Source organism: Bombina bombina, chromosome 3 (assembly GCF_027579735.1).
Source record: "Bombina bombina isolate aBomBom1 chromosome 3, aBomBom1.pri, whole genome shotgun sequence".
In the NCBI taxonomy this organism is placed as follows: Eukaryota; Metazoa; Chordata; class Amphibia; order Anura; family Bombinatoridae; genus Bombina; species Bombina bombina.
This window is the reverse complement of record NC_069501.1, coordinates 1241684422-1241709421: the sequence shown is the minus strand read 5'-3', so window position 1 is coordinate 1241709421 and position 25000 is coordinate 1241684422. Positions and strand designations below refer to the sequence as shown.

At 38.3% G+C, this 25000-nt stretch overlaps 1 protein-coding gene across 1 annotated transcript in view; it reads right to left on the bottom strand.

Annotated features, from left to right (window-relative positions):
- Nucleotides 1-25000, bottom strand: part of PGM2L1 (phosphoglucomutase 2 like 1) — a 292082-nt gene that overhangs the window by 258409 nt on the left and 8673 nt on the right. The window contains exon 2 of the mRNA XM_053708758.1: nucleotides 14088-14255. Coding sequence (XP_053564733.1) covers nucleotides 14088-14255 — 168 coding nt within the window. The remainder of the gene's footprint in view (nucleotides 1-14087; nucleotides 14256-25000) is intronic.

Sequence of the window (25000 nt, the reverse complement as noted above, 5' to 3'; positions counted from 1 at the left end):
TTAACTTTAATATGTTAGTTGTTTAGTTTAAAAATTATAACAGAAAGTAATCCTTTAAAAGGATGCCACTATCAATAGACAAATGACAAAATATTAATGTGAACGCTAATGATTCTTCTTGTGGGACATTTAATTTCAGTCACGTTATAAAGAGTATATTTCCATGTAGACCCTTTTTCTCCATATGCATAATATTATCAACAGTACATTTATTCCTGAACAAATTCATCATGACCTATTGATCTGAATAAACAATGTATTTCTTTAGTTTTATGTTAGAACTATGCTGTTTTTTGTATATTGAAATCTATGTAATGATGATTTTACACCGATTGGTAAACAAGTGGTAGAATACCTTTAAATAGCTCTAAGTGTGTACGCTTGATAACTGATGCATTGTTGTGAAGGCAGAAAGCGCATCAGTTATCTGCTATGACAGTGGCTAAAGGGGCACTCAAGTAAAAATTAAACGAGAATGATTCAGAAAGAGCAGCAATTTTAAACAACTTTCCAATTTACTTCCATTAACAAAATGTGCAGTCTTTTTATATTTACACTTTGAGTCACCAGCTCCTACTGAGCATGTGCAAGAATTCACAGAACACATACGTATATGCAATTGTGATTGGCTGATGGCTGTCACATGAGACAGGAGGAGTGGAAAAAGACATAGTCTGAACTTGAAATAGGAAGTAAGTTAAGTGCTATTGCATTGTCTTTTTGTACTGCATCTGTTAATAATACAAATGTACAGTATTTACTGGTCTATGTTTATAAACTTGTTAAGCTATCATTAAAAGACAAAATGTAATTTTCGCGACTCAGAGTATGCCATTTTTCTGCAACTTTCCAAGTTATTAGTTATCAAAATTATTTTGTTCTCTTGGTATCCTTTGTTTAAAAAGCATACTTTTACTAGTGACGGGTTGCTGCACATATTTGCCTCTTCTCATTGGTTGACCTTATGACTTAACTAGCTGCTAGTAGTATATTGCTGCTATTGAGCCTGCTTCAACAAAAGATATTAAAAGGACAAAGCAAATAGGATAATACACATAAATTGGAAAGTTGTTTAAAAATTGAATGCTCTATCTGAATTGCAACAGTTTAATTTTGACTTTACTGTCCCTTTAAATTGCTCTTTGGGACTATTGATACTACTCGCCTGAAAAAATAAATAATTATATTTCCTCCTTTTCTATTTTATTATGTTGACCAATTTGCTTTTATATTTTACACACTAAATTGTATTTTTTTAGCATGTTTATTATGTTCTTAACAGGAAATGAAACCAGATTTTTTGTTTTCGTGATTGAAATAGAACATACAATTTTAAACAACTTTCCAATTTACTTATATTATCAAATTTGCTTCATTCCCTATGAATCCTTTGTTGAAGGAGCAGCAATGCACAATTCAGAGCTGAAAACATCCAGTGAGCCAATGGTAAGAGGCATATATGTGCAGCCACCAATCAGTAGCTAGCTGCCAGTAATGCATAACTGCTCCTGAGCCTACCTTAAAGGGATAGTAAAGTCCAATTTAAACTTTCATGATTCAGATAGGGCATGTCATTTTAAACAACTTTCCAATTTACTTTTATCATCAAATTTGCTTTGTTCTCTTTGTATTCTTAGTTGAAAGCTAAACCTAGGTAGGCTCATATGCTAATTTCTAAGCCCTTGAAGGCCGCCTCTTATCTGCATTTGATAGTTTTTGACAGCTAGTGGGCATTAGTTCATGTGTTTCATATAAATAACATTGTGCTCATGCATGTGGAGTCAGCACTAATTGCCTAAAATGCAAGTCTGTCAAAACACGGAGGTAAGGGGCAGTCTGCAGAGGCTTAGATACAGGGTAATTACAGAGGTAAAAAGTGTATTAATAGAACAGTGTTGGTTATGTAAAACTGGGGAATGGGTAATAAAGGGATTATCTATCTTTGTAACCTTTTAAGGCCGTTACGAGGTTCTATTCCATCCTAACCAGGCCTTAGCACTGTTAGGACGGAATAAAACGTTCCAGCCGTTTAGCTGTCCTGAAGCCAACGGAGCTTCCAGGATGGGATCTTGGTCTGGAGGGCGCGTCTAGCTTCATAGGGACACCCCCTGACCGGATCCCATCATTGAAATCTCACGATTGCGTGCACCATCGCGGGAATTTAATGTGTCTACATTGGAAAGTTGTTTTGATGTAGAAAAATTGACCCCGTCATCAATGGGTTAAACGATAACATTTTTGGTGTTTACTATTCCTTTAAAGGGACATGGAACCCAAACATTTTCTTTCACGATTCAGATAGAACATACATACTTTCCAATTTACTTCTATTATCTAATTTGCTTCATTCTCTTGGTATTCTTTGTTGGAAAACATACCTAGGTAGGCTTCTATAACCGGAAGCTAGCTGCCAATTGGTGGCTGCACATATATACCCCTTATCATTGGCTTATTGATGTATTCAGCTAACTCCCAGTAGAGCATTGCTGCTCTTTTAAAAAAAGGATATTAAAAGAATGAAGCAAATTTGATAACAGAAGTAAATTGGAGTGTTGTTAAAAATTGTATGCTCTATATCAGGGGTCAGCAACCTTGGCACCCCAGATGTTTGGGACATACTTTTCCTATAAAGCTGAGACACTCTTTAGGCTATCTGAGCATCATGGGAAATGTAGTTCCAAAACATTTGGGGTGCCAAGGTTGCTGACCAATGCTCTATCTGAATTATAAAAGAAAAATTCTAGGTTTTATGTCCCTTTAAATGGATTTCTGGTACCATTGTACCTGTTTTGTAAACACAATCTCTAGGCTTCAATGTGAGTTTAATTTAATAAACAGGAAAGTAAAAAAATCTGGTATATTCGTATAATGCTGTAAATTTATATTTTTAGAAGGGTTACAGGTTTAATAAACATTGTTATACCTAGCTGAAACACAGATCTATAGCGAATCAACAACTGTAAATCAAATAGCGCTGAATGTGACGTGATAAGGTTAGTTTATGTATTTTATGAAGATATTTTAGCAAAAATTACTATTCAAATCTAATGACAAGAATATCATTGCAGTTCTTTTTTTTTTTTTTTAAATAGAGACTCCCCTAGATTCACCATTTGTTTTGTGGCTGTCACCCTTCACTACACCTTGCTGTATAAATGTGAACAGACTCTAAAATGACCCAGTAATGGGAAGATTAGAAAGACCAGGCCACCCATTTTAGTCTTGGTAAACTTAGTGTTCATATAAATTAAAGGGACACTAAACCCAAATATTTTCTTTCATGATTCAGATAGAGCATGCAATTTTAAGCAACTTTCTAAATTTACTCCTATTATCAATTTTTGTTTGTTCTCTTGGTATCTTTATTTGAAAAGCAGGAATGTAAGCTTAGGAGCCAGGCTTTTTTGGTTCAGCATCTGGGTAGCTCTTGCTGTTTGGTGGCTAAATGTAGAATTGATAATAGGAGTAAATTAGAAAGTTGCTTAAAATCGCATGATCTATCTGAATCACAAAATAAACAAATTGGGTTTAGTGTCCCTTTAAGCACTTAGTCCCTCTGCAGTGCCCTTAATATTGGCCGCTGTTGGTAGAATTAAACAAAATCTTATGTAATTTACATAACAAACCAATAAAAATGGGGTTTAAATTGAAATACTTACATTGGCTGGCTTGGCTAATCAGTGAGCAGCTAAATCTCTGATGGCTAAAATGCTTGTATTAAAATTAAACGTGCAGCTGGACCTTTCAATTGCTATTACAATTACATATTGAATCATGACAGTGAGCTGAGTACCAGTGGTGTGATTAGTGCACCCACAATCTTTAGCCTTCATATAAGAAAAAACACTTGCACTTAACATTAGGAGAATAGATTCATTTTGAATGAAGCAAGTGACATGTCTCAAAAGCAGACATTAAACTCTTAAAACAAACAAACCTTCAGGCAGTCACAGGTGCAGGTTTAAAGGGACAGTCAAGTCCAAAAACTAAACTTTCATGTTTCAAATAGGGCATGTAATTTTAAACAACTTTCCAATTTACTTTTATCACCAATTTTGCTTTGTTCTCTTGGTATTCTTAGTTGAAAGCTAAACCTAGGAGGTTCATATGCTAATTTATTAGGCCATCTCTAATCTAGTGCTGGCAGAACTTCCAGTTAGACTGAGAATTGGTTATCAAAAGGGGGAACAAAAGTATGGTACTATAATAAACTATTATGTAGGTGGCAATATAAATGGGTTGTTAAGCCTAAAATGAGAACCAATATACACTGTATAAGAGAGGCCTAATTCCCAAGTATACAAGTGGTACTAATATGATGTTCAGACTAGTGGCTTGATAAGCATATGTAACATGAGTAATACAGAATAACAGAAAAGTAGGCTGCATGCCTTGTTGCATATAAGATGGAGCGCCCCTTTATCAAATAATATTAGATGTATGACTTGCTGATCACTGGATTCAGCAACAAACGACTAATAGATGAGCAGTGCTCAAGTCTGAGCTTACTGAATATAGCAAATGAATTTGCTGATAACAGAAATAAACTGCCATTCACAGCATCCCATATATATATATATATATATATATATACTGACAACTCAGTTATCAAAATTGTTTCTAATTCTGAGCAAAATTATTAGGTCCTATAGTATATAGCTGCGGAGTACCATTAGTTAATGTGTATTGTCTCGCACATACATTATAAAAAGGTATTTGCTTGGTTGTATAATGGCTGCTGTGAATATTAGCGTAGTTATATTATTTAAAGGGACACTCAATAAAAATTAAACTTTTATTATTCAGATAGAGCATGCCATTTTAAACAACTTTCCAATTTACATCCATGAACAAAATGTGCACAGTCTTTTTATATTTAGACTTTTTGAGTCACCAGCTCCTACTGAGCATGTGCTAGAATAAGTGTGTATGGATTTGTGAATGGCTGATGACTGTCACATGGTACGTGTATGCATTTGTGATTGGCTGATAGCTGTCACATGGTACAGGGGGAGTGGAAAAAGACATAACTTTTAAAATTGTCAGAAAAAAAAACATAATTTATGCTTACCTGATAAATTCCTTTCTTCTGTAGTGTGATCAGTCCACGGGTCATCATTACTTCTGGGATATTACTCCTCCCCAACAGGAAGTGCAAGAGGATTCACCCAGCAGAGCTGCATATAGCTCCTCCCCTCTACGTCACTCCCAGTCATTCGACCAAGGACCAACGAGAAAGGAAAAGCCAAGGGTGAAGTGGTGACTGGAGTATAAATTAAAAAATAATTTACCTGCCTTAAAAACAGGGCGGGCCGTGGACTGATCACACTACAGAAGAAAGGAATTTATCAGGTAAGCATAAATTATGTTTTCTTCTGTTAAGTGTGATCAGTCCACGGGTCATCATTACTTCTGGGATACCAATACCAAAGCAAAAGTACACGGATGACGGGAGGGATAGGCAGGCTCTTTATACAGAAGGAACCACTGCCTGAAGAACCTTTCTCCCAAAAATAGCCTCCGATGAAGCAAAAGTGTCAAATTTGTAAAATTTGTAAAAAGTATGAAGCGAAGACCAAGTTGCGGCCTTGCAAATCTGTTCAACAGAGGCCTCATTCTTGAAGGCCCAAGTGGAAGCCACAGCTCTAGTAGAATGAGCTGTAATTCTTTCAGGAGGCTGCTGTCCAGCAGTCTCATAAGCTAAACGAATTATGCTACGAAGCCAAAAAGAAAGAGAGGTAGCGGAAGCTTTTTGACCTCTCCTCTGCCCAGAGTAAATGACAAACAGAGAAGACGTTTGTCGAAATTCCTTAGTTGCCTGTAAGTAAAATTTTAGAGCACGGACTACATCCAGGTTGTGCAGTAGACGTTCCTTCTTTGAAGAAGGATTTGGGCATAAAGAAGGAACAACAATCTCTTGATTGATATTCCTGTTAGTAACTACCTTAGGTAAGAACCCAGGTTTAGTACGCAGGACTACCTTATCCGAATGAAAAATCAAATAAGGAGAATCACAATGTAAGGCTGATAATTCAGAGACTCTTCGAGCCGAGGAAATAGCCATTAAAAATAGAACTTTCCAAGATAACAACTTTATATCAATGGAATGAAGGGGTTCAAACGGAACGCCCTGTAAAACATTAAGAACAAGGTTTAAACTCCATGGTGGAGCAACAGTTTTAAACACATGCTTAATCCTGGCCAAAGCCTGATAAAAAGCCTGGACGTCAGGAACTTCTGACAGACGTTTGTGTAACAGAATGGACAGAGCTGAGATCTGTCCCTTTAAAGAACTAGCAGATAAACCCTTTTCTAAACCTTCTTGTAGAAAAGACAATATCCTAGGAATCCTAACCTTACTCCAAGAGTAACCTTTGGATTCACACCAATATAGGTATTTACGCCATATCTTATGGTAAATCTTTCTGGTAACAGGTTTCCTAGCCTGTATTAAGGTATCAATAACTGACTCAGAAAACCCACGTCTTGATAAAATCAAGCGTTCAATTTCCAAGCAGTCAGCTTCAGAGAAGTTAGATTTTGATGTTTGAAGGGACCCTGTATCAGAAGGTCCTGTTTCAGAGGTAGAGACCAAGGTGGACAGGATGACATGTCCACCAGGTCTGCATACCAAGTCCTGCGTGGCCACGCAGGTGCTATTAGAATCACTGATGCTCTCTCTTGTTTGATTCTGGCAATCAATCGAGGAAGCAACGGGAAGGGTGGAAACACGTAAGCCATCCTGAAGTCCCAAGGTGCTGTCAGAGCATCTATCAGGACTGCTCCTGGATCCCTGGATCTGGACCCGTAACGAGGAAGCTTGGCGTTCTGTCGAGACGCCATGAGATCTATCTCTGGTTTGCCCCAACGTCGAAGTATTTGGGCAAAGACCTCCGGATGAAGTTCCCACTCCCCCGGATGAAAAGTCTGACGACTTAAGAAATCCGCCTCCCAGTTCTCCACTCCCGGGATGTGGATTGCTGACAGGTGGCAAGAGTGAGACTCTGCCCAGCGAATTATCTTTGATACTTCCATCATAGCTAGGGAGCTTCTTGTCCCTCCCTGATGGTTGATGTAAGCTACAGTCGTGATGTTGTCCGACTGAAACCTGATGAACCCCCGAGTTGTCAACTGGGGCCAAGCCAGGAGGGCATTGAGAACTGCTCTCAATTCCAGAATGTTTATTGGCAGGAGACTCTCCTCCTGACTCCATTGTCCCTGAGCCTTCAGAGAATTCCAGACGGCACCCCAACCTAGAAGGCTGGCGTCTGTTGTTACAATTGTCCAGTCTGGTCTGCTGAATGGCATCCCCCTGGACAGATGTGGCCGAGAAAGCCACCATAGAAGAGAATTTCTGGTCTCTTGATCCAGATTCAGAGAAGGGGATAAGTCTGAGTAATCCCCATTCCACTGACTTAGCATGCACAGTTGCAGTGGTCTGAGGTGTAAGCGTGCAAAGGGTACTATGTCCATTGCCGCTACCATTAGGCCGATTACCTCCATGCATTGAGCCACTGACGGGTGTTGAATGGAATGAAGGGTGCGGCAAGCACTTTGAAGTCTTGTTAGCCTGTCCTCTGTCAGGTAAATCTTCATTTCTACAGAATCTATAAGAGTCCCCAGGAAGGGAACTCTTGTGAGTGGAACGAGTGAACTTTTCTTTTCGTTCACCTTCCATCCATGTGACCTTAGAAATGCCAGCACTAACTCTGTATGAGACTTGGCAGTTTGAAAGCTTGAAGCTTGTATCAGAATGTCGTCTAGGTATGGAGCTACCGAGATTCCCCGCGGTCTTAGTACCGCCAGAAGAGCACCCAGAACCTTTGTGAAGATTCTTGGAGCTGTAGCCAATCCGAATGGAAGAGCCACAAACTGGTAATGCCTGTCTAGGAAGGCAAACCTTAGGTACCGATAATGATCTTTGTGAATCGGTATGTGAAGGTAAGCATCTTTTTAAATCTACAGTGGTCATGTACTGACCTTCTTGGATCATAGGTAAAATTGTCCGAATAGTCTCCATCTTGAACGATGGAACTCTTAGGAATTTGTTTAGGATCTTTAAGTCCAGGATTGGTCTGAAAGTTCCCTCTTTTTTGGGAACCACAAACAGATTTGAGTAAAACCCCTGTCCCTGTTCTGATCGTGGAACTGGATGGATTACTCCCATTAACAAGAGCTCTTGTACGCAGCGTAGAAACGCCTCTTTCTTTGTCTGGATTGTTGACAATCTTGACAGATGAAATCTCTCTCTTGGAGGAGAGTATTTGAAGTCCAGAAGGTATCCCTGAGATATTATCTCTAGCGCCCAGGGATCCTGAACATCTCTTGCCCAAGCCTGGGCGAAGAGAGAAAGTCTGCCCCCCACTAGATCCGATCCCGGATCGGGGGCCCTCAATTCATGCTGTTTTAGGGGCAGCAGCAGGTTTCCTAGTCTGCTTGCCCTTGTTCCAGGACTGGTTAGGTTTCCAGCCTTGTCTGTAGCGAGCAACAGCTCCTTCCTGTTTTGATGCAGAGGAAGTTGATGCTGCTCCTGCTTTGAAATTACGAAAGGAACGAAAATTAGACTGTCTAGTCTTGGCTTTGGCTTTGTCCTGAGGCAGGGCATGGCCTTTACCTCCTGTAATGTCAGCGATAATCTCTTTCAACCCGGGCCCGAATAAGGTCTGCCCTTTGAAAGGTATATTAAGCAATTTAGACTTAGAAGTAACATCAGCTGACCAGGATTTTAGCCACAGAGCCCTGCGTGCCTGAATGGCGAATCCTGAATTCTTCGCCGTAAGTTTAGTAAGATGTACTACGGCCTCCGAAATGAATGAATTAGCTAGTTTAAGGACTCTAAGCCTGTCCGTAATGTCGTCCAGAGTAGCTGAACCAATGTTCTCTTCCAGAGACTCAATCCAGAATGCCGCTGCAGCCGTGATCGGCGCAATGCATGCAAGGGGTTGCAATATAAAACCTTGTTGAACAAACATTTTCTTAAGGTAACCCTCTAACTTTTTATCCATTGGATCTGAAAAAGCACAGCTATCCTCCACCGGGATAGTGGTACGCTTAGCTAAGGTAGAAACTGCTCCCTCCACCTTAGGGACCGTTTGCCATAAGTCCCTTGTGGTGGCGTCTATTGGAAACATTTTTCTAAATATCGGAGGGGGTGAGAACGGCACACCGGGTCTATCCCACTCCTTAGTAACAATTTCAGTAAGTCTCTTAGGTATAGGAAAAACCTCAGTACTCGTCGGTACCGCAAAATATTTATCCAACCTACACATTTTCTCTGGTATTGCAACTGTGTTACAATCATTCAGAGCCGCTAACACCTCCCCTAGTAATACACGGAGGTTTTCCAGTTTAAATTTAAAATTTGAAATATCTGAATCCAGTCTGTTTGGATCAGAACCGTCACCCACAGAATGAAGTTCTCCGTCCTCATGTTCTGCCACCTGTGACGCAGTGTCTGACATGGCCCTAATATTATCAGCGCACTCTGTTCTCACCCCAGAGTGATCACGCTTACCTCTTAGTTCTGGTAATTTAGCCAAAACCTCAGTCATAACAGTAGCCATATCCTGTAATGTGATTTGTAATGGCCGCCCAGATGTACTCGGCGCTACAATATCACGCACCTCCCTCTGAGCGGGAGATGTAGGTACTGACACGTGAGGCGAGTTAGTCGGCATAACTCTCCCCTCGTTGTTTGGTGAAATTTGTTCAATTTGTACAGATTGATTTTTATTTAAAGTAGCATCAATACAGTTAGTACATAAATTTCTATTGGGCTCCACTTTGGCATTGCAACAAATGACACAGGTATCATCCTCTGAATCAGACATGTTTAACACACTAGCAAATAAACTTGCAACTTGGAAATACAATTCAATTAGAATAATATTAAAACGTACTGTGCCTTTAAGAAGCACAGAAGATCTATGACAGTTGAAAATTAATAAATTGAAACAGTTATAGCCTCAATCCTTGTAAACAACACAACTTTAGCAAAGGTTTAATCCCATTAGCAAAGATAACAAATTCTGAAAGCAGGAAACAAATTACAGAATAAAACGTTTTTTATCTCAGTCAAACTATAATTCTCACAGCTCTGCTGAGAGAAATTACCTCCCTCAAAATAAGTTTTGAAGACCCCTGAGCTCTGTAGAGATGAACCGGATCATGCAGGGAATACAATGAGTTGCTGACTGAAATATTTGATGCATAGTAAAAGCGCCAAAAAACGGCCCCTCCCCCTCACACACAGCAGTGAGGGAGAACAGAAACTGTCAGAAAACAGATTAAGCAACTGCCAAGTGGAAAAATAGTGCCCAAACATTTATTCACTCAGTACCTCAGCAAATGAAAACGATTTTACATTCCAGCAAAAACGTTAAACATAATCTCTAGTTATTAAACAGCTTTATGTATTTCTTACAGTGTAATTCTAGTGAAGTACCATTCCCCAGAATACTGAAGTGTAAAGTATACATACATGACATTATATCGGTATGGCAGGATTTTCTCATCAATTCCATTGTCAGAAAATAAAAACTGCTACATACCTCTATGCAGATTCATCTGTCCGCTGTCCCCTGATCTGAAGTTTACCTCTCCTCAGATGGCCGAGAAACAGCAATATGATCTTAACTACTCCGGCTAAAATCATAACAAAAACTCTGGTAGATTCTTCTTCAAACTCTGCCAGAGAGATAATAACACACTCCGGTGCTATTTTAAAATAACAAACTTTTGATTGAAGATATAAAACTAAGTATAATCACCATAGTCCTCTCACACATCCTATCTAGTCGTTGGGTGCAAGAGAATGACTGGGAGTGACGTAGAGGGGAGGAGCTATATGCAGCTCTGCTGGGTGAATCCTCTTGCACTTCCTGTTGGGGAGGAGTAATATCCCAGAAGTAATGATGACCCGTGGACTGATCACACTTAACAGAAGAAATCTACTACTCATTTGAAGTTCAGACTAAGTGCTATTGCATTGTCTTGTTATCTTGCATTTGTTGATTATGCAAATCTACTGTGTTGACTGGTCCTTTAAGTAGCTGCAGTACTACTAATATATTGTAGTGAGTTTATCTACTCTGTAAATATATTACATTCACATTATAATTGATAAAGCCGGAAACCCGGCGAAACATGTCAAGGGAGGAGAGGGAGCTAATGGGAACTCTACTTTTATTTTAAAGCTCATACTGGCAGTAATATATGGGTTATTTGAACGTATATGGCAATTGAAAACTCTCTTGCACTAAGCAAATAGCAGATAGTCTAATGTTAACAAGCATACAGAGTACAAACTATAGTAACTCGGAGCACTTAGCAGATACCCTTGATTCAGTTGTTACAGTGCATTTGATATTGTTATAACTTCTAGCAATTTAGATTAAACACAACATAATTATTGGATATCTATTTAGCCTTGGTACTTAAGATATTTTTTAGAGATCTAAGCACCTCCAATTATTCTAAGTATAATCAAAGCGGTATAGTATGGGCAATTGAGGAGTGAGCATATAGCGAGTATCTCAACCATAACAAATGTATAGGATAATTATGTAAGGAACTCGTAATAACAAGCAGACACGATATGCTCAAATCAGATATCTCAGTACCCAGCATACTTTACTAACTTGTAGTAATATAACTTAACACCGCATAACAGATCTGTTGTGGGCAGCAATTTAAACTTTATATTTAAAGATATTTACTTGGGGCTCAATGCGCTCCCACATAATTTAACATCAATGTATTAGCAGTGTTGTGGGCAGTTATGTAGCCTTGACATTCTAGCACATTCACTTGGGGATTAAGCGCTCCTATATAATTTAACATAAAGGCAACACAATTGTTATGAGCAGCTATTTAGCCTGTTTATTTAAAGTAACGCTGTTTGGGTTTAGTGCTCCTATAATATTATAACTACAATTAAAGTGATACAACACTGATATGTGAGTAGGCTCATAAAACATATATGTCTAACCTACAATGCCAAGTGATAATAAGCACATCATACACTTATAATGTGAATGTAATATATTTACAGAGTAGATAAACTCACTACAATATATTAGTAGTACTGCAGCTACTTAAATAATATAACTACGCTAATATTCACAGCAGCCATTATACAACCAAGCAAATACCTTTTTATAATGTATGTGCGAGACAATACACATTAACTAATGGTACTCCGCAGCTATATACTATAGGACCTAATCATTTTGCTCAGAATTAGAAACAATTTTGATAACTGAGTTGTCAGTATATATATATGGGATGACGTGAATGGCAGTTTATTTCTGTTATCAGCAAATTCATTTGCTATATTCAGTAAGCTCAGACTTGAGCACTGCTCATCTATTAGTCGTTTGTTGCTGAATCCAGTGATCAGCAAGTCATACATCTAATATTATTTGATAAAGGGGCGCTCCATCTTATATGCAACAAGGCATGCAGCCTACTTTTCTGTTATTCTGTATTACTCATGTTACATATGCTGATCAAGCCACTAGTCTGAACATCATATTAGTACCACTTGTATACTTGGGAATTAGGCCTCTCTTATACAGTGTATATTGGTTCTCATTTTAGGCTTAACAACCCATTTATATTGCCACCTACATAATAGTTTATTATAGTACCATACTATTGTTCCCCCTTCTGATAACCAATTCTCAGTCTAACTGGAAGTTCTGCCAGCACTTTAGTTTTAATACACCCAGGTTTTAACTTGTTCTAATAAAGATTTAGATTTTAATTTGTGTGACTTTTTTTTCTAACACTAATTTATTCAAGGGTCTTATTCGAATGCTTACATAGTATCATTTTTTGTTTAGTTTCTCTAACAATTTTGTAATGTAGAGTTTCAGATACTAAGCACCAATACCACACAACACAAGTTATAATTCGAGGCCAATTGACCTTATCTGAACGGTTATAGACCCCCCTTTTTATAATAATAGTAAGTGGTGCCATCATCTCCAATCTAAGTCTTAAATGCAAGTCTGTCAAAAGAACTGAAATAAGGGGGCAGTCTGCTGAGGCTTAGATAATCCCTTAATTACCAATTCCCCAGTTTTGCATAACCAACACAGTTATATTAATACACATTTTACCTCTGTTATTATCTTGTATCTATCTTTTAAAACAACAAAAATTCTGGTGTTGACTGTCCCTTTAAGGTTGCAACCCCGGCCATGTTTTGCTGGACACTTATGAGTTACACAGGGAGGAACATGAATAGTGCTATCCAAAGGCAAATGCATGTTCCCCTCTGCACACCCTGCAACATGTGTAACTCATAAGTGTCCAGGAAAACATGGCTGATGCGGCCATCCTATGCAGGCTGTATAAAGGCAGTAGCAGGCTGCACTAGTACAGTTAAAGGGAAAGAAAGGTCAAAATGTAAGTGTACATGGGAGCATTTCAGTTTTAAATAAAAGATTTTTTGCAAATTACTTCCATTAGCAAAAGTGCTTCTAGTAAAAGCTCTTACTGTTTTTCAGCAGCATACGCACACATGTGGCAAGGGCCCGTGCACCAGTATTCCAGCTCCGAGAGTGGGCACTGGTGAGTATTGTACCTGTGAGTACTTTATTGGTGTCATATAAGCCACTGCTGACTCTATGAGAAGGTGTGGTGCTTGAAAACTGCTGATGCTGGAAAAAAATGAATACCATTTAAAATAAGTAGTTCTGCTAATGAAAAGTATAATGCAAAAATGCTTTTAGTTAAAATACACCCATGCACTATTTCATTTTGACCTTTATATCCCTTTAATGAATTCTAAATTTCAAAGCTGATGTAAAATTATTCCTATGCAGAACTCAAAAAATGGCTGCACCATTGTATACACATTTGCTACAAGGAAGAACTCTTCACATAGTTGGGAGATTATTTGAAATGAAAGTCACTGTACTGTGACAGTACTGGCATAGTCCAAGCAACAAAAGGTTGCTTGGACTGTATCTTTGGACTTGGCAGGTCCTATATTCCGTGCCCCACAAGCCTAAGAATCAGTGTGCTGTTTTCCAAATCTCTTTTGATTAACAGTACTGGCATAATCAGGCATGGTTTACCTGTGTGGTCTGTATGATGGTGAGGTCATTAATATTACAGAAACCGGCTCCCATAGAGGAGCGCAGCCCGGCGGTACCAAATGACATCCGGCGGCACAGCCTGTCTCGCAGTTCTTTGTTCTTCCCATCGTGAAGTAGAGTCTCAATCTGTGCCCTGGTCTTAGGGTTCTGTAAGTAAAAGGAATATTATTACAAATACAATAGTGTTCTGGAAACTATTTAATATTGGCACCAAAAAACAACACTTTAGATCATTTTCTAAAAAGCTATTAATAATATTAGCAAGGTTCATCCATAAAGTACTGTACACAGGGGCCAAGTCCTACAAAAAAGTGTGGGAACCCACCAAGACTTCATCCACCCTCACAGTTAATATTATTTTATATACACACACGTACATATGCACATACACACTGTATTTAATCAATAATGTAATTTAAAGTAAAATTATGGTCACAAGGAATATGAGTGTCATTTTCTTTAATCATTAACACGTACACCAAGTAAATGTGAAGCAAGTAACACTGGCAAAGGAAGCATGAGGGCACAATGAAAGCAAAACAGATCACCTTTACTTTGGGATGAAACTGGTAAGGTTGAATCTGCAGCAAATAAATTATCTTGCACAGCTCAGCATATGGCAGATAATCTGGCCTGCTGATCATAAATTGATAGACATACAGGCACCAACACAGATAAACAGACTGCCCATACTATTGGTGTATAAAATAAAGTAATTGGGCTTATCTTACTATAAGATCTTTCACAAACACCTTTAATTGCAAGGACTATTTTCCTTTGTATGTACACATGTATTTCCCTTGCAAACCTCATCCCAACTACACAACAGGTCTGCTGACAGGCTTGCATTTAGTGTATTGTAGGAAGTTTTACTGCCCATTACTAGATGATCCGACTATCCCTTTAACTTGACTGTGCTCTAGCTCCTACCATCAGCATCTGAAATTTTTACTGAAGCATTTCTGTTCAGGGGGAACTTAGTTCCTCCTGCAAAAATAGTGCAGGAACTCAGTTCCGATGCGTTCGCGCTGGACTTGAACTCTGACTGTACGCAATACTTAAGATTTGTGTCTAGATCTAGAATTATACTGAAATACAAAGTGTCATCAGCATCCCCTATTTAAGTTATGATATGCAAATGTCACACATAAGACAGCATTTAAAGTCCCAGAAGCCTCAAATAGCCAGCAAAGATTTTTTTTAAATAGACATTGAATAATTAATAAATGCTAAATATAATAATGTATTCAAAGCAAAGTTTAGCCTTAGCATAAGTCATAGATGTATTTTTTAATTATATTATTTCTGGGACAGAAGCACACAGACCAGTGACATTGTCAGCTTTTTGACAAGCCTAACTGTGTAAAAGAAATGCAAAAAGTATTACGTGTCTGCTTGTCTGATATGCAAGCTACACCTGTCAAAAAGCCGTCACTGATCTGTCAATGTGCACCACTTCTGTCACAGGATGCACAAACAGGCACTCTCCAAGATGTCGGCGCCCAGTATGAGCATCACCAAACAGCTCTTGTAATGGGTTAAAATAAGAAAAACTGCTTTGAAGAGTGCTGCAGTAGGAAAAATAACATCATGGTGAGTAGTAACCCTGTTACTTTAGCCTTACCAGCAGTTTAATGTCCATTTAAAGGGATAGGAAAAAGTCAAAATTAAACTTGCAGGATTCAGATAAAGCCTGTAATTTTAAGAAACTTTTAGATTCACTTCTATTGTCAAATATGCTTCTTTCTCTGGGTATCCCTTGTTGAAAAAGAATATGCACGTATCCTACACTAGTAGGAGCTCACTTCTGATTGGTGCCTGCCCACATTTGTCTCATGTGATTGGCTAACTAGATGTATTCAGCTGGCTGCCAGTAGTGCAATTCTGTTCCTTCAGCAAAGGATAACAAGAGAATAAAGCAAATTTGATAATAGACGTAAAATGGAAAGCTGTTTAAAATTGTATGTTATATCCAAATCATGAAAGAAAATTTTGGGGTTTCCTGTCCCTTTAAGGTCAACTCCAGAGAAGCAACCCATTACCCAAACCTAGCTGAACACATCTGGCAAGCGGCATATGTTTGTAGTCACCAATCACTAGCTAGCTCCCAGTAGTTCACTGCTGCCCCTGAGCCTACATAGATATGCTTTTCAATAAAGGATACCAAGACAAGAAAGTAAAATTGTTAACAGAAATAAACTGAAAACTTGTTAAAAGTGCATACTCTGAACCATGAAAGTTTCCTTTTGATTTGCATGTCCCTTTAAGTGTGTACATAATAAAAAGAAAACTCACTTTCCTTAATAATAATATCACACACATATTACTATGGTAGACATTTGATCAGTAACTGAAATAGGGCAGAGCGTACGGCATGTGAAATCTGAATACTCCTGACATTTTATACCCAGGGGTCAGCCAGCTCCCAGCATGAGCACAGCCGCAGGTTCCCAGTGACAGCCAATAGCAGTGAGTCAGATGATCAAACAGCAACAGAAGACGTCCCTCTTCTTCCCTGTAACTGACAGACAGACTTCTGCCTTCCTGTTTTGTCTTTTTCACTACAAAGTCAAAACAACGGTCATAAAGATAAGCCTTGTTTTCTCCATCTGACCAATTTGGTTACTGTGTAACCAAATCTTTACTTTTAAAAAGGGCAAATTAAAGGGATACTGAAGCCAAATTTTTTCTTTTGTGATTCAGATAGAGCATGCAATTTTAAGCAACTTTATAATTTATTCCTATTATCAAATGTTCTTCATTCTCTTGGTATCTTTATTTGAAAAGCAAGAATGTAAGTTTAGATGCCGGCCCATTTTTGGTGAACAACCTGGGTTGTTCTTGCCGATTTGTGGATAAATTCACCCACCAATAAACAAGTGCTGTCCAGGGTCTGAACCAAACATTGGCTGGCTCCTTAGCTTTGATGCCTTCTTGTTCAAATAAAGATAGCAAGAGAACAAAGAAAAAATGATAATAGGAGTAAATTAGAAAGTTGCTTAAAATTGCATGCTCTATCACAAAAGAAAAAAATTGGGTGCAGTGTCCCTTTAAGTTACTGATCCTAAAACAAACCTACTCCTTCCAGCAGCCATCTAGCTACACCTGGTCACATACAAGATGTATAAAGATTTAAAAAACAAAATTTAAATGCTCAAAAAGATCAGGTGGATCTAAAGACAAATAACTACCAGACAAAAAAAAAAAAAAAACGTTCATGTATTTCCCAAAAAATCTATTGTGAGATTTAAGCAAATTGGTTGGAAATCTTACATTCTCTGACAGCTTTAGAGTCAGCGAAGATTAAAGCAACTCCCCAAAGGCAAATCTTAGTGAACTAACTACAAAATTAACACCACAAGTTAAGACGCGTGTCTTTAAAGGATTACTTTCTGTTATAATTTTTAAGCTAAACAACTAACATATTAAAGTTAATAAACATTAATTAAAACCTACTGACCTATATTTTCTCCAAAACGAAGTTTCATAACGTTCTAAAAGTTATATCTTTTATTCGCCGATGATGTCACGTTATCCTGCCCACTATTTTCAGCACTGCGTGTTCAAAATACTTAAACCAATAACTTTGTGTTTAAAGCGCCATTTTGAAACCTAGGTAATGTAAGCGGATTGGTACAGAGCAAAGGATAACCACGGAGTGGGTTTGGAAAACAATTAAATTTGCAGACAAGATTTCTGATATACGGTAGAGATGTTAATGAAATGCTATTGATAAAAAGCGTATTTGGGGTAGTTAGTTAGTAACAGGCATAGAAAATATTTACTTACAGTGGCCCTTTAAGGATTCCAGTTCTATTCCTATGGTATCCCCTCAACACGTCCCTATTTCAACCACTTCTACATAGGAAATACATGATGCATGATGATAAATTACAGTAGACTGGTGGTGTGACTTGACACTGTGGTTTTTGTGTTACAAAATAAGTAACATTCTGTTAAATTCATGTGAATTACATAACTGGATGCTACAGGGAAGAGCCAGCATTCATCTCTAGATAACCTCACCGTGCTGCATACACAAGGCTCAGGGTCATTACTTAAAGGGACAGTATACACCAATTTCCATAACAGCATGTAATAGACACTATTATAAAGAATAGTATGCAAAGATACTGATATAAAAATCCAGTATAAAAACTTCTTTAGAAGCTCCCACGGTTGATGAAGTTAGGCTGGGACATCCACTGAAAGGGGCTGGGAAACAGGCAGAACCCCCTCTCCTGCATATGGAAAAAAACAGGAGTCTGTAGACATCGGTATGCATCTAAAACTTGGCGGCTTGGTTAGGAGTCTGAAAATCAGCACAATGTTATTTAAAAATAAGCAATACTATAGATTTTTAACAAAAACACTCCCAGATGGGCTATATAAATGGATAATCTACAAAACATGTATGCAAATAAAAATCTAGTGTACAATGTCCCTTTAACAATGTTACCATTTCTTTTGTATCCAGATTTTTTTTCTTTTAGTTTAAAACACTTTAATTTTATTATTTGTCAATTACAGCTCTTGCTAATATCCCACTGTGATTTGGTGAAGATGAGTGATCTTAGCCAGGTGACCCCCATCCCCCCCACTATCTAGTGCCTGCTACTCCACCAACTCAATCTCATTATACATTTATCTATGTAAGAAAACAGAGAGACAGCTAGTTTATTTTAAATTAACCACTATTTTACAGGTAAATATTCCCAGATGCAGATTTCCAAAATCCAAACATTCATTTTTTTATTTTTTTTTAAATAAACAGTTTTTGATGGTACTATGTATACAAACGTATTAGAAATTATATAAAACTACCTTTAGGTTACATGTATAAGCTATAATATAACGTGTACATATTACCTAAGTGACATAACACTTAGTTCCATCCTTTCTCCAAACTGTCACATTTTAAAGAAACAAATATTCAAAAATCCAAACTATTCTGAAATCCAAACCTTTTCCAGTCCCAAGTACTTTTGGATAAAGGGTTTTCTAACTGTATAATCCCTGCATGCCAGTAGGCAGACAATATGGCATTGGTTGGCACGTATAACAAATGTGGTTATTAATTGATTTTATTGGCTGCAATGCATTGTGGTGCTTTTAACACAACATTTTATTATAATTCTATGCCATGTATCAGCAATAAAGTTTTAATTGTCGATATATATCATGGATTAAAAAGTAAAACCAATTTACTGTTTCTTTAATGACCCTTTAAATGAAAAAGGTACTTGATGGCTTCAAGCCCCTTTGGTATCAAATGGGGTTAATTTAGCAATCTGGAAGCATGTTATGATAACGACCTTGTGCAAACCCACCTGTGTAATAAGTTACAACACAGATAGAAGCACGATATTTTTGTGCAAAGGGTGGTTTCCAAACCATATTAGGATGTGGCGTGTCCTTATAAAATACTGTTGTACAAAGTAGCAGCAGCATTCTTGTGTATGCAGCTTTTTACTACTGATGTCAGACCCTTACATAACACTGCTGCATGTATTTCTCATGTCACAGTACTGTATCTCACTATGGTCTGCAGTGATTCAGCTCCTGATTGGCAGACAACTGTGATTTATATGCTTTGAATCACAGTGTATGTGCATTGTGTGTCAGTACCATCTGGGTCATTGTTTGCTGAACTATATCCCAGTGTTGTAGATATGTTTAACCCTTTACTGTGCTGGACCGTTATATGTTTTCTCTCCTATGTGTGATTGCGTTATCATATTCTTTGCTGCGCAATACCATACGCAGTGACAATAGGTATCTCCTCACCACATCCCACTGCAGTACTTGGCACACAGCGCAATGTTGTGTATCTGTATTGAGCTATGCACTTACAATCAGTCTGTCTGGCTGTAGGCAGTGTGGCACGGCTGTGTTGTTAGCGGTTTGTGTAGTGCTCTGTTGTGCTGGGTGTCTGTGTTATTGATCTCTGCATTATTCTGATGTTTTTCTGGGCACAGCATGCGACTAGCCTCAGGACAGCCATTGTTACACAGCACGAAGTTTCAGGCTATTTCTGTGCGTGTCACTGTTTCTGCATATGACATCACCTCATCAATTTGCTGCAGGCACTGAAACAATGCAACGTATTACATATTTATGTATGGCCCTTCTCTGTACCTCTAACCTCACGTCCCTTCACCTGACACCTACAAAACTATCTTTAATGGCGCATCACTGTCCTCATGTGTGCTCTGGTCTGACTTATAGTACAACATTAACCGTTGTATTTGCATCGTACCCGTCACTTAGCATATTGTATTCACATAGTCTGACCGCAGACACGAAGGTGCATCACTGTCCTCATATGGGCTCTGGTCTGACTTATAGCACTACATTAACCGTTGTTTTTGCATCGTACCCGTCACTTAGCATATTGTATTCACATAGTCTGACCGCAGACACGAAGGTGCATCACTTTATCAGTCACTGAGTTATAAAGGTATCTCTAGAGCAGATCCCTTCACTGTCACAACCCTCATAGGCCTTATCTGATGTAGGTTGTCCTCACTTTGCCATTTGTAGCCACTGACAAGAGCTCCGCCTGTATATATAGAAGTACTTTACTACATTTATCTATAGTCAGAATCCTCTCTCTCGCGTCTAGCTGAAGTTACACACTGCTGCACATCACTGTAATGTGTCTGACACCAAACAATAAAGCAACTCTCCAAAGGCAAATCTTACGGAATCAACTCCAAAAGTAAAACCAGTAGCAAAGGAATGTGTTGTTATAGCTGTAGAGCCCCTGCATATTATTGCAAATTGTTTGCAATGGAAATGGCATTAAAAAGACAGATTTAGCCTTTTTCCTGTGTCTCTGGTTTACGCCCACTGGTACTGATTGGTAAGTGTGCACTGTATGTTTTCTGAAGACAAAGGTACCAATCAGTGTTGGTGTCACCCCACAACTCTGCACCACACTCATGGTTGCAGTCTTTATTGTATCTTTATATGCCCATCTACTGATTTAGTATCCAATCAACATGTCCCTCTTTCAACTTGTACATAAGACATAGATAATACACAGTTATCTGCACATTAGCTACTAGCTCCGAGGTCAGCAACCTCTCATCCAACTGACCCCACTGTCTTGTGTCAGTGTTGTCTGTAATCGTCAATGTCTCCTTAAAATATCCCACAACATCCATAAACAGCCACGTGCATCTTACTGCAAAGAACAGTTAAGTGTTTTTTTAAAGAGGGTTATTGCTCTGTGAAGTGTCAGTAGCCCCCTCATTGTTTCCAACTGTGCATCTCTGTGACCAGGATCAGTATCCCACAACCAAGTGTCCTGTACATCTATTGATATGCATTATGCCTCCTTTGTGTGCATCACTGTGTCTGGCATTGCATTGTACTATTGTTATGGATATATGGAAACTCATTAATAACTTACAAAATCCTCCAATCCACTCCCAACCCCCCCACTGTCAATGTGGACAACCAAACCCTGCAACTCCCCTTAGAAGTAGCAAATGCCTTTAATAGTTATTTTGTCAGATGCTCCACCACCCTGATTGACAAACTAATAAATGGCACGCATCCTGAAACTACAAATGTGGATCAGGCCCCACTAAATCAGCAAAGACCCAATATAGAGAAGTTCAATTTTAGACCTGTACCCATCAATGTCATTTCGAAACACCTTAATAATCTAAAAATGAAAAACCAGTCTGCACCTGATCAAATTCCAGCAATGCTGTTGAAGCTCAGTGTGCCGGCAATTGCTAAACCGGTCACAACCCTAATTACCGAATCCTTGGTGTCTGGATACATAGCCAAACTTTGGAAAACTGCAAGAGTAGTGCCTATCCATAAAAGTGGGGAGTTAACCTTGGTTTCTAATTATCGCCCTATATCTTTGCTCCCAGTATTGTCAACAATCTTAGAAAAATGCGTCCATACACAATTATGTGAGTATTACCAACAATCTAACAATCTGACCCCTGATCAATCAGGTTTTCGTCCGAATCACTCCACTACAACTGCCATCCTAAAAGTTTGCAACGACATCCAAACTGGCATGGAACAAGGAGACCTAACTGGAGCAATTTTCTTTGATTTTGCAAAGGCCTTTGACACAGTAGACCTCAACATATACTGCTCAAACTAAAAAACTCTGGTATTGCTGATCGTCCGTTAACCTGGTTTCGATCATATGTATCGGATCGATCACAATATGTCTCCATTTCTGACAGCTACTCCCTCCAGTCACGTGTGGTGTACCCCAAGGTTTCATTCTCGGCCCCCTACTATTCACATTATTTATAAATGATCTGCCTAATGTCTGCAAATCCTCAACTGTACACATGTACTCAGATGACACAGAAATCTATGCAAACAATTCCATTTCTGCCGCAGCTTGAAGCAGTGCTCCAAGACCAGTTCACAGAGGTAGAAAAGTGGATCTCAAAAAACAAACTCTTCCTAAACATTGACAAAACTATCACAATGATCTTTGGAAAGGGACCTAAATTACACAAATTACAAAATTCCCATCTTCGCATAAAAACAAAATCCAATTGCACGCTGACCGCAGTCCACTCTTTTAAATACTTAGGTATCTATCTTTTGGCCTCCACATAGAAAAACTTGCATCTAAAATTTATCCAAAACTAGGTGCCCTGTACAGAAACAAATCCTGCCTCAGCCCTAAAGTAAAGGAAAAGATTGTACAGCAAATGCTGATGCCTATCATGGATTACGGGGACATAGTATATGCACCTGCACCGCAAACTCACCTTAACCCCTTAATGACCGGACTATTTTTCAATTTTCTTACCCTTAATGACAATGGCTATTTTTACATTTCTGCGGTGTTTGTGTTTAGCTGTAATTTTCCTCTTACTCATTTACTGTACCCACACATATTATATACAGTTTTTCTCGTCATTAAATGGACTTTCTAAAGATACCATTATTTTCATCATATGTTATAATTTACTAAAAAAAAAAAATGATAAAATATGAGGAAAAAATGGAAAAAAACACACTTTTTCTAACTTTGACCCCCAAAATCTGTTGCACATCTACAATCACCAAAAAACAGCCAAGCTAAATAGTTTATAAATTTTGTCCTGAGTTTAGAAATACCCAATGTTTACACATTCTTTGCTTTTTTTGCAATTTATGGGGCAATAAATACAAGTAGCACTTTGCTATTTCCAAACCACTTTTTTTCAAAATTAGCGCTAGTTACTTTGGAACCCTGATATCTGTCAGGAATAACTGAATATCCCTTGACATGTATATATTTTGTTTTAGAAGACATCCCAAAGTATTGATCTAGGCCCATTTTGGTATATTTCATGCCACCATTTCACCACCAAATGCGATAAAAAAAAAAAAGTTCACTTTTTTACAAATTTTGTCACAAACTTTAGGTTTCCCACTAAAATTATTTACAAACAGCTTCTGCAATTATGGCACAAATGGTTGTAAATGCTTCTCTGGGATCCCCTTTTTCAGAAATAACAGACTTATATGGCTTTGTGGTTGCGTTTTGGTAATTAGAAGGCCGCTAAATGCCGCTGCGCACCACACGTGTTTTATGCACAGGAGAGAAGGGGTTACTTAGGGAGCTTGTAGGGTTAATTTTAGCTTTAGTGTAGTGTAGTAGACAACCCCAAGTATTGATCTAGGCCCATTTTGGTCTATTTTATGCCACCATTTCACCGCCAAATGCGAGCAAATAAAAAAAAAAAAAAAACTTTACATTTTTCACAATTTTAGGTTTCTCACTGAAATTATTTACAAACAGCTTGTGCTATTATGGCAGAAATTGTTGTAAAAGCTTCTCTGGGATCCCCTTTGTTCAGAAATAGCAGACTTATATGGCTTTGGCGTTGCTTTTTGGTAATTAGAAGGCCGCTAAATGCTGCTGCGCACCACACGTGAATTATGCCCAGCAGTGAAGGGGTTAAATTAGGTAGCTTGTAGGGAGCTTGCAGGGTTAATTTTAGAGATCAGCCTCCCACCTGACACATCCCACCCCCTGATCCCTCCCAAACAGCTCTCTTCCCTCCCGCACCCCACAATTGTTCCCGCCATCTTAAGTACTGGCAGAAAGTCTGCCAGTACTAAATAAGAGTTTTTTGTTTTTTTTAAATAAAAATAATAAAATATTTTAGTTGTGATGGACCCCTGCCTTAGCACCAACCTCCCTGATCCCCCCCTCCAGCTCTCTAACCCTCTCCCCTACCTAATTACCGCCATCTTGGGTACTGGCACCCAGTTTGGCCCCACAAACCAAAGTATTTTAATTTTAACTTTTATTTTTAATTATTTCTGTAGTGTAGCAGCCCCCCCACAATACAGGTGACCCTCGTTTTACAACGGTTCAATTTACACCGTTTCAGAATAACAACCTTTTTTTCCAGTCATGTGACTGCTATTGAAAAGCATTGAGAAGCAGTGCATTTATTAAAATAGCCAGTAGGTGGAGCTGTCCGCTTGTGTTGCAGCAAAGCCAAGCAAGCTGAAATTAATCAGTTTAACCAGACCTGAGCTATCGAGGAGCTTGCAAAGTAACAAGATCTTCCTGTCTATAAATCAGTCCAGATTGGAATGCATAGAAATAACTGTTTGCAGAAAAATGCAAGTGAAGTGTGTGTTATGTGATTATTTTATTAGGTTTATATTACTGTTTAGCAAATGTTTTTGTTCATTTAACTTAGTTTAATTATATATTCTGTGTTGTGTGATTATTTTATTAGGTTTATAATGCTGTTTAGCATTTAAAGTCTTCATTTCAAAGCTTTAAAAATAATGTATTAGGTGTTACTTATGACAATTTTGAGAGGGGCCTGGAACCTATCTCCCTCACTTCCCATTGACTTACATTATAAACTGGGTTTCAATTTACGACGGTT